The sequence below is a fragment of the Thalia democratica genome, chromosome 8 (genome assembly GCF_965202585.1).
Source record: "Thalia democratica chromosome 8, ktThaDemo2.hap1.1, whole genome shotgun sequence".
Taxonomy (NCBI): domain Eukaryota; kingdom Metazoa; phylum Chordata; class Thaliacea; order Salpida; family Salpidae; genus Thalia; species Thalia democratica.
The window spans coordinates 21,860,020-21,871,323 of record NC_139172.1 but is presented as its reverse complement, the minus strand read 5'-3'; the positions used below and the strand labels follow the sequence as shown (position 1 = coordinate 21,871,323).

General features: G+C 24.8%; 1 protein-coding gene across 1 annotated transcript; it reads left to right on the top strand.

Moving 5' to 3' along the window:
* Window positions 1–912: 912 nt before the first annotated feature.
* On the top strand, window positions 913–8,560 carry LOC145843007 (sodium-coupled monocarboxylate transporter 2-like). The gene is made up of 12 exons (XM_082950477.1): window positions 913–921; window positions 1,388–1,576; window positions 2,400–2,465; window positions 3,216–3,335; window positions 3,631–3,785; window positions 4,172–4,312; window positions 4,611–4,829; window positions 6,972–7,084; window positions 7,155–7,312; window positions 7,401–7,582; window positions 7,932–8,035; window positions 8,366–8,560. Exons 1-12 carry the CDS (start codon window positions 913–915, stop codon window positions 8,536–8,538), a joined length of 1,629 nt encoding a protein of 542 aa, XP_082806603.1. The 3' UTR covers window positions 8,539–8,560.
* The last annotated feature ends 2,744 nt before the right edge of the window (window positions 8,561–11,304 follow it).

The following is an 11,304-nucleotide window of genomic DNA, read 5'->3' as shown; positions in this document are numbered from 1 at the left end:
ATGAACTCAATGTAAAGTGAATTGACATTTTAGATGTGGCGGATTGAGATATCAAAGCAGGACGTAATTACGTAGGCAAGAAAAAGTTTATATATAATTGCACGCTAGTCGTATGAGTATAACATTATGAGTGTAGCATATTTATGCTTTGAACAAAAGTTTTTTTTTAAACTTTTTTTTTTGTCAGGAAAATAATAAGTAGTTAATTTTACTTAGATAAAGATAGTACCGAACTATTGAAAAAGTAAATTATGTAATTCACAGTGTATTTTTAACCATTAGTTATTTTTAAAATTTAATTTGGTTCAGTTAAATTTTTATCAAAAATACGAAAAACAGTTTTTTGAAAGTTTTTTCATTTTCAAATTTAGTATTTCTCTTGTTTGATACGCTTTTTTAAATCTAGACAATTTTATTTGACTGAAAGAGTGTTACGACAGTTATAGTTATTGCTTTTTTAGCAAAAAAGTATTTTTTTCTAGATAGAATAAAACATAAATACCAGTTGTTAAAATTCAAAAAGAAATGGTTGATCCAAGTTTCGGTACTGTTGATATGGTTCTTTTTATCGGTAAGTAAACATTTTGGCTTTAACTTTTTAGGTTTAATTAAAACTAAAAATATAGTACACAAAAAAGTCTTAGAAATTGAAATTCTTTGAGTAAAAATAAGTTAAAACTTAAAAGTTAAAATTTTAGCTATAACAGTTAATAAACTTATTATTTGCCTGTAATAAAATACATTAGAAAAAAGGCAAAAGTAACGAAAATATAGTGTATTATAAAAATTGTTTGTTTTATTCAATTAAATTTTTCAGGGTCATTGGTAACGGCTATGCTTGTTGGGCTTTATCATGGTTACCAGGATAGAAAAACACAAAACTTGGAAAACTTTTTCTTTGGGAACAAAGAAATGTCTCCAGTTAGTTTACTAAAAGTTATTTACTTTTTTTCACCATCAAAAAATAATATACGTAAAAGTTTGAATAAGGTAAGAAATAGTTGTTAACAATAAAATAAAAACCAATGTATGTTTAAAATAGTATGGTGCTAAAAATTTTAGAAGTTTGTGTAATATCAATTTTAATTATTTTAAGGTTATAGAAAGATTTTATTCTGACTGACAAGTTACTTTCATATTGATGAATTCTGATAGTAACTAAGTCTATAATAATAAGTTTAAACCTAAATTCACAAAAAAATTTCAACTAAAATAATGAACTAAAACTATTAAACTATGCACAATGATAGCCATCGCTTGACATTAGACTACCAGTTCTCTGAAACTTAAATAGGTTTTTTACCCATTCAGCTGCGTCTTAAGCAGTTTCAAATGAAATTTTAAAAGCAGCATTCACGTTGAAAAGTTTTTTTTATCAAACTTCCAGGTCCTTCTCGGAATGTCCATGGCGGTCACCTACATATCGGCCATCTCGTTCATCAGCGGGCCGGCTGCGGTGTACCTGCGAGGAACGACCACCTTTTGGTGGCTCATCAACTGCACTGTCCCGGCCATCCCGTGCGCGATGTTCGTCCTCCCAATGCTCTTCAGGCTGAGTCCCTCCAACGTTTTTGAGGTGAAATTTTTTTATTTGTTTATAAATTTTACCTTTGAAGTTGTTTGAAGTTTTGTTTAAGAAAGGGAATAACTCGAAGATGCTTATAAACTTTTTTTGTGCGAATACAACTTTGTCGATTACTACGAGCTAGAAATTGGATGAAATATTCATCTATGTTATATTTACAAACATAGAACTATTTTGAAATTTAGCTATGATTGACTTTAACTTTTTAAAATATATTTTATTGCTATTACGTTAATTATTTAAAAAACTATTTTTGCACACTAAACACTTGTTTTCAAAGAACTAAAATGTTTATATTTACTTTCGTAAAAGATACATGAATTAGAACTTAGTTGAAAAATGATAAAAATTATTAAAAGTTAAAACTTTAAAATGCTAATTACTATTGAAGTTCCAAATACACTTATAGCATTTATTAATACAATAAATCACAGTTTCAATATTTAGTATTATACATTGTATGTATGCAAGTTTTAAATAAATTGTTTTTGGTATCATGTACTAATTTATTAAGAAAATAAAATAAAGCAACAAAAAAAAGTATTCTATTTAAGAGCAATTTAAGATATACTACACATAACTAAACTGTACTAAGATAGTCTTAAATTTTTATACTCAAAAATTCAAATAAAAATGTGCAAATTATATAAAAGTTTTACACAAATCAAATAAAGTAATCCTTATATGATTTAGACTAGTATGTTACGTAAAACAAAACTTTGGGCTTTTTTTTAGTATTCAATATTTAATACAGTCATATACAAACTGTTAATATTTTAATGAACTGTTAAAAAACATTATTATTCATTGACAGTATTTCGAGTTACGATACAATGCGTTTTTGAAGAAGCTCTGTGTTTCCGTTTACATATTCCAACAGGTTTGTTTTTATTGCAAAACAAGTGTTTTAAGAGTTTTTTATAAGGAAATATAGTAACTCTTATTACATAACTTATTATAAAATTTTGTTATTTTAGTGTAGTAGTTTAAAAGCAATGCCTGAATTTACAAAAAAACAAGTGTATTTTTTATTTTATGTTTATATTTTATTACGTACACTAGTTCTATAAAATATAGTTCTTCTTCAAACATCAAGAAAAAAAAACTAGAATTTTACATTTTTGTTACAAAACTGTTATTATTATAACAAATGTCATTCAAATCATTAAAAAATTATAGTATATAATTCAAAAAATTGTGAAATTGTTTTTTTATGTTTAAAATACATTTATAAACTTTGTTGCTATTTATACAAAAAATATTTCTAAATTAAGAAAAATGTGTTCAACTTTTTAGAGATATAAAAATTTAAATTAAAATAGCATTTATAGTTGGTTATTAAATGATAAAAACGGTATAAAGAATTTATGATGCTATTGTCATTGTATTCTACACACTTGTTTTAAATTTGTGTGTTATCATGATCTTAAATTACTAATTGTAAAGTAACATTGAAAATAGACTCTAGTAGTTTTGATGACAAATTAAAAAGTTTTATTTCAAAAATTTATTTCTGTTATAGTTACAACAAAAAAGAAAGTTCAACTCATTTAGTATTAAAACAAGTAAAGTAAAACTAGCTTTTTATATCAAAATGCTTCCGTTTACGCTTATACTGTGGATTTTACAGATAGCTTGGATGTCAATTGGAATTCAGATGACTGCATCCGCCCTGAGCTTAGCAACTATGATTCCTGTAAACTGGAGTGTCGTCATAACTGTACTTATTTGCAGCATCTACACTACAATGGTTGTTAATTCTAATCTAGATTGTTCATACATTTAATTTTTTAATGTTGCAAAAACTTTGATCATACAGACCTTTAAATAAGCAATCGTAGTTGAAAATCGCCCAAAAATTAACATAATTTTTCTTCAAATGTTTGTATAAAAATATTCTAGTTTTTTCAAAACTTAATTTAGGCTGAAGTGCTTCTGCTGTTGACTCAGTAAAGTATTTTTATTTTAAAGCTTCTAAAGATTTTCTTTTGTTTTTGGTTCGAATAAAAAATATTTAGAAGTACTTGGACTTATTTATCGTTTAGGGTGGTTTAAAAGCGATAGTTTGGGTAGATGGAATTCAGTCAATTATAATGCTGGTCGGAGGTATCACAGTTACAGTATTTGCTTTTATACAAGTGGGGGGTGTCAGTACTGCCATTGGTAACCTTGATGAGGCCGGATTGAATAACTTTTTCAAGTATGTCTTAAATAGCAGTATTTTTTGTTTTAGATAACCACAAACTTAGTTCGGACATGATTGGTAGTTGATAATGTATGTTTTAAAACTTTCAAATAATCGAAGTTTTTGATACAAAATTTGGTATTACATACACATATTGAAGTTATGAAACTTATCAAAAAAATGTGTCTAAAAACTAATTTTAAAAAGGAAGCAGTTTTGATAAACAAGTTGGATTATAACTTTTAATATATAAGTAGTTGCTTTTCGCAAAAAAAAACAAGTAATTCTAATACGTAATAAATAGATTATGAGTACAATATGTTTGTGCAGAAGAAAAGTTTGTGTGCTAAAATAAATACTTCAGATAAACGACAAAATTATAACAAACAATATTTTCAAAGCTTCACATTCAACTTGAATGAGACCTACACATTTTACTCTTATATTTTTGGAACAAGTTTCGCCTACTTGTCTTACTTTTGCACTAACCAATCAATTGCTCAACGACTGCAATCTTGCAAAAACAAATCAGATGCTAAAAAGTAAAAAGTTTGGTATACAACAATTTTTTCTCTATTAGTATAGTATGTATGTATTTATATTCAGAAATAATTGAAGTTGCTTATATAAACGAAATTTTATATAAATGTTATAGTAAAGATTTAAAAAAATTATTAATTTTGTAATTTATTAAACTATAAGCAACACAAAAGTAACATTGTAAACACCGGTAAACAGTTCATGCTAAAAGCTTTCTAAAAACATAGTTTCAAAATTTGATAAGTATATTTTCAAAACACGCTTTATAACTTTTGAAATGAAGAAGTCATTATTTTTCAGAGCTCTGTTTTCCTTTGTTTTGTTTTCATCACTCATTTACTCCATCGGGGTTTCAAGTGGCATACCCATGTTTTCATTTTTCAAGGGATGCGATCCCGTAAAGTCGGGAGAAATCAAGTCTCAAGATCAGATGGTTCCCTTGATGGTGATGAAGTTGTTTAAAAGCCTGCCTGGTTTCTCTGGTATATTCGTTTCTTCTGTTTATAGCGGAATGCTTAGGTAAGATGTCTCAAGTTTTAATTAACACATTGTTCTACTTGTAATTAAAAGATATATCTAATTTCGATAGTTCGTCAAACATAATCTAAAAGCTGTTGAAAAGTAACATAAATTTTAAAAAAATGCACTTTTTTATTATAAAAAACGCTAAACTTGACAATTTTTATTTTTTGTCTATCTGTAAAAAAGCTTTGTCAACTTTAAAATACTTAAATGTATTATAAAAGTCTTCACTTATGTCAAAAGAATAAGAATCTTTTTTGTTAAAGCAATAAAACACAATGTAAATTATAAACTTTTCGAATAAGTTACAATACAATTAAACAAAATCATTGTTAAAAAAAAATGAAGTAAAAGTTTTTTGCATAGAAGGATGTGCAAAATTCCTTAAAACAATTAGTAAAAACAGTTAAAGTAGATTTAAAAAGGTATTACATAACGTTAAGAAAAGATTTCCTAGCAAATAAGTTTTCTAAACAGAACGCATGAGTTTATTATAAGCTTGTTTTTAAAAGTGGTTGAATTTTTTTTTGTTGTTTTAATCAAAAACTTATTTTTTAATATATGAACGTTCTTGCTCATATTGTTTAGTATGTAGATAGGACTTAACAAGTACTTTAAAAAACTTTGTGAGTGTTCAAAACTTTTGTACTGTTCTATAGCACTCGTCTGACTTTATTAATTCTACAAAAATGTGATTTAAACTTTACAGACAAAAAAATAACTTTTGACTACTACATACCTAAAATTTGCTGAATATCCTACTAAGACTAAAGCGTGTGGCTTTATTAATATTTATTGATAATTAAAAAGTAATTTATTTTTTTATAGTACACTATAAGGATAAAATTACATTAATTTTTATACTTTTTTGTACGTATTGGTTATAAAAAACTATTAATTTTAACGGTAAAACTTAGTTTCATTTTTTAACTTTAAATATAAACATTTCTTAAATTTTGCCAAAAATTAAAAGAAAAAAAAAAACATTTTATATAACTATGAACTTAATTTAATAAAATATTACTACATAAATAGAAATTAAGTCTATTAAAACAAAAACTATCAGTTTAGCTATTAGTTTTTTATGCGAAGAATTAAATACACAAACAAAAATTTCTAGCATGATTTTCCTTATTTGCTAAAATAGTAATGATAAAAGTTCTGAAATTTAGATTCTTTACTTAAAAAAATTAATCAAAAAACTTATGTAAATATTATGTAAGTTCATATAAAACTAATTAGACTAAAAAAGTTGAAAAATTTAATATATTTAAAAAAGCAAATAATACAATAGTTACACTCATTTTTTGCAAAGTTTTTTACTTTAAGAGAACTACTTGTTACATTTTTAATATTTTTATTTGAGGTTTGTTTTTATTTGCCGTGTAATTACTTTTACGTAAATAGTCTTTAGACTTAAACTGTAATTACTGTCTCGCTTTTATATAATTATGTTCTTCAAAGAAATGATAAAGCTTCAAACTTATTGCTTAAAGTTCAATTATTTTCTAATGAACAATTTAAAAAAACTCTATAAGCCTAAAATTGAAAAACTATTGAGTGAGCCGAAAATTATTAGGATTTATCATAAGTTTGTTGAAGATAGTATCAAACTATAAACATTAGATAAATATTTTTTACCTAGCTATCAAAAAAAATGTTTTTACTATACATTTATTCAATAATAAACACTTTAAAAAAAAGTCTTACAAAAGTAATAATCAATTCTAGACTATTTTTTTATAATTAAAGTATTTAAAACTAACATATAAGTACCTTATATAATAATAAACTTCTGCAATTAATTAAAATTAACTTCAGTAAAAACTAGTATTTAGTATACTACTGTGAAAAATTACTGTTTACTTTAGTTTTTCTTTTTTAATTGTTTTCTTAAATGGTAAAAAAAATTACTGATAAAAATATCTATTCGGAGATATGTAACACAAAATAAAAACGACTTTATTGGCCTTGTTTTTTTAAAGTTTAATTCTAAAATGCATTACTTATTTTTTTGAAAAGTTGTTTATATTCAAAAAACTAAATATTTTCAACAAAAATTAAAGTTTAGTACTGTATTGTTTCGTGTTATTCTCCTACGCTCGTATAAATGATGTCATAGAAATATAATTCAAACAGTACTGTATCATCAGGAACTAATTCTGTTGCCATGACGATACTGGAAGTGTTTGTCAGGCCCAGCTTAAAAGAGATAAGCGACAAAAAAGGAATGAATATAAGCCGTATACTCAGTAAGTTTTTATTTTCATAATAATTGTTATTTTACATTATTTAATATTAAACAAATTTTTTTGCTATCAGCTGTGGTGATTTCCATTTCAATCATAATTCTAGCAATTTTGGTCGGCAAGCTGGGAAATATTGCATGGCACCTGCTTATTGTGGTTGACTCCGTGTTTAATGCTCCTGTTATTGCAGTTTTTATTGCAGGCTGTATATTTCCTTGGGTGACTAAAAAAGTAAATAAATATTTATAAATTTAAGCGTTTAGAAAAATAAAACTATTTCTAACTTTAGATGTAGTTTTGGAACAATAAATTTTTTAAGGGTGGAATTTTCGGATTATTCGTCGGAACAATCTTCAACGCTTGGGTAACCATAGGTCAACTGGTTGTTGGGAGAAACTACAAAGAGCTTAAATTTGAAGGATCGACTGAAAACTGCACATACGTTTCAAATACAATTAAATTTGTGAACATTTCAAACCAAGCAGTCACCGATACCAACAGGTAGTACAAGTTTTAAACTTCAGTAAATGTAATAATAGATTAAAAAAATCACAGCAACCATTAGTTAGTTATGTATTTTGTTTGCTAATTAGATTTAGCAAAGTCATGCTTACTTTTAACTACATAGACCTCTAACTTTTTTTATGACTAAAGAAAACTTTTTAAACACTAAATTAATTTTTTCTATTGAACAGTACAAAAGAAATTGTTTCACAAAAAAAAAGGTTTTGACTATAGAAAACTATTTCTATACAAAAAGGAAAAAATAATAAAAAAGCTAAATAAACCATTAAATACTACATTATATCTTTAAACTAGCAGACAAATAATCGACTATTTACTCATTTAGACCGTTTCTGGCCGACACTCTCTACCAAATACCAATTCCTTATCTAGGACTTATTGGATTTTTTAACACTATAATTTGTGCAATCATCTTCTCATTTCTGACAGGTTATTTTCATAAAAACTAAACAAAAGTGTTTTGATTCTTAAAAATTTTTAAATTTATTTGTAGAACAGTTTTATTTAGTTTTTTGTTCTAGTAAAGGTTTAAAATAAAGTGCTTAAAAGTTAAAAATCGTATCAAGCTTAATGATATAAAACTTATATTAGTTTTGCTTAACTTAATTTAGTAATTATACAAGTTAGTTTTAGAAAAAGTTTTAGACCTATAGTTTTTTTAAAACTTAAGAAAAACTTTAAAAATTAAATTTTATTTTTAGTAGTTAACAGTACGAAAAAAAATAGTATCATAAATTCCAAAAAAAAAAAACAATAAAGGTCACCAAAAAGCAAAAGATGCTGATTCAAATCTATTCTTTCCGTTGGTAACCAGCAAAGTATTTCCTGATTATGTGCTTAATTTCTTTCGATTCGGAGTTGATCAACCTTCTATTAAAGATGAAAAATATGTAATTGCGGAAATGAAACCGTTGGCAAACGATAAAATTTAAAAAATTCGAAAAGCTTTCGCTTAAAATTTTAGTATGTTTTATATACTACTTTCTGTAACTTTGCATTCGCACATAAATGCCAGTACTTTTAAGGAGACATATTTTAACTTTGGTGTTAATCACACATTTTTTTGTTTAATTAAAAAACAATAACTTTGAGTTTAAACGTTTTGAAAGATTTAAAACATTAGAATATTTGATAGTAGTATATATTTTAATTTCAAAACCTTATTTAGCTATGAAATCCGTATAAAAATTTTTTTACTTATAGATCGGTACTGACCTTACAGTCAAACTTAAAACTATAAAATATCCTATATCTAAAATTTATACTAGAAAGCTTAACTGTTCAAAATATAGGTTTAATCGTTTGCTAACAAAAGATCCTAGTGAAATAACTTCACTGGAATATAAATAAAACAAATTGTACAGTATGCTTCTATTGTATGCTTCTATTCTTTCATTACAGTAATTATTTTTTTACAGAACCCAGTTGAAGTGTGTTGATTCGTTAACACATAGCAACATTGTTGGTACAACAAAGGAAGATTACTGTACAATTTGTTTTCTTTACTAGAAAGCTTATCAATTTTTTAAGATTAATAGTTTTTTAACTTTATTTATTTTATATATATATTATAAAAACTTAATACTTCTTTAGCAAGTTTTTTGATTATTTTAATAAAAGATCACACAACTAAGGTGTTCTTACCAAAACTAATTTGGTTTAATTAAACGCAAAGTTCCTGACGTTGTTATAGAAATGTTTAACAATATAAAAGTTTATTATTTTTTTGACCATGTTATTTAAAATTTATCTATTGAAAAAAATACTGTAATAATTAAGTTTATAGTTAGTTAAACTTCAAATAACTATTTGTAAATTTAGTTTTTTTTAATTAACTTAAAAAAAGGTTTAGATATTAGAAATATTTTATATATATATTCAATGTAAAACTCATTTGCAGAATATTAATTTAGTTTCATTAATTTTGTACAAATGTGTTATGTTTTATAAACAATGCTTCTAGAAAATCATTCATTTAGTTGAATTTTTTTATAAGCATGTATTTTTAGTTGCTTAATATTATTTTATTTTACTTTGGTTTTCTCCTTTTCTTCTTGTCCTGTTTAAGTGGCTCATGTTTTGGTGTCTGTGCCCAACATTGTACAATAAACAATATAACAACAATAATTATCAAATTTTAATTAACAAAAAAATTAATAAAAGATTATTAAAAGATAATAGTAAAAAGTAAAATAAAGACTAGTATTGAAAAAACACATTCTCTAAATAGTTTGAAATAGTTTGCAAAGCTTTATAAGAGTTTTTAACACAATTTAGTTTTATTCGTAATAATGTTTCACCGCAACAGCTGATTTTAAAACTGAATTTATATTTTTTGTTATACTTTCACTCTATTTGAATAGTTCACTTTCGTTAAATAAAATTGAAACTGATTGCATTTGTAATAATTCTTTTGAATTGTTTTGTTCCTTATCTGCTTCTCTGATTTAAGCCTTTTTACTAAACGCTATATCATGATCATTCTAATTTAACATTCAGCTTTTTGCTTAACAGTTTAAATTTTTTTATTATTGATTAACTATTATCTTGTATAAATAGTTCTAATGGTTTTCGTTGAACTCAATTTTGTTTTTGTTCTGGGCAAGACAATAAACTGTACTCGTGGTGTTTGACTCGATAACCGATAGGTTTTTTCGTACATCAGGTCCTTGGACCAAACTTTTTGAGCACTTAGTTTTTTCTTGTTCGATAAAAAACATTTCATAGTTGTCAATCTTTACAAAAACAATTTACTAAGTACATACTTAAATTATTATTTAAGAAATATTAAAGTTTATGTTTTCCGGTAATTTAACAGTGAAGTTTTGTTTGCAAAAACGTTGTAAACTTTGTAAAGCGTTTTAACTAAACATAACTTTTGGTTTCAAACTAGTTACCAAATTACAAGTTAAGTAATTCAAAAATTGCAAAAACGTAAGCCTTGTGTACTTATTTTCATACAATTTGTATCTTAAAGAAGCTTATATTAAACAAGACAAAATTACTTGAGTAAAGCTTTTTTTGAAAACATTTATTTTTACAATTAGTTTAAGCCTATTAAAAATATTATCAACCTACACCTATATTGAAGTAATATGTCTTTTCTTAAATTACTAAAAAATATCAAAAAAGTTATTTAAGGTACTAAACTGTTAATCTTCAAACTACGTTAGAAGTTTTTAAATTTTTTTTGACTCCTTCGTTTTAATCGAACCTTTTAATTATTAACAGAAAATTACATATACAGTATACATTTATATTAAATTTATAGGTAATAAATTGTAACAATACTACGTATTAATTTTTGTACACATTTATATTGTTCGATTAATAATTACAAAACAAATGTTTTTGTACGGAAATACTTTTTTGACTTACGACGTTTTGCTGCTCATAAAACATGAAATCTCTGTTAACTCAAAGAAACTTTTACAAACAGGTTTGGGTAACTAATTATATGTTATATGTAAGGTTAGTTGTTAATTGAAATTAAAATTCTACTAATAGCTAGAAGTTAATGCTTTAGTTTTTAGTTTTATAAAAAATATTAGTTTTTTCTTAAAAAAAATTATCATAGTATATTTAAAGTAGGTTCATAAACAATAGTACTATTATTACTTTTAATTGAAATTATAACTGTTTTACCCTTTAAAAAAAATACTTTTAAAACAATTAAACCAAGTTTTAACTAAACTTTC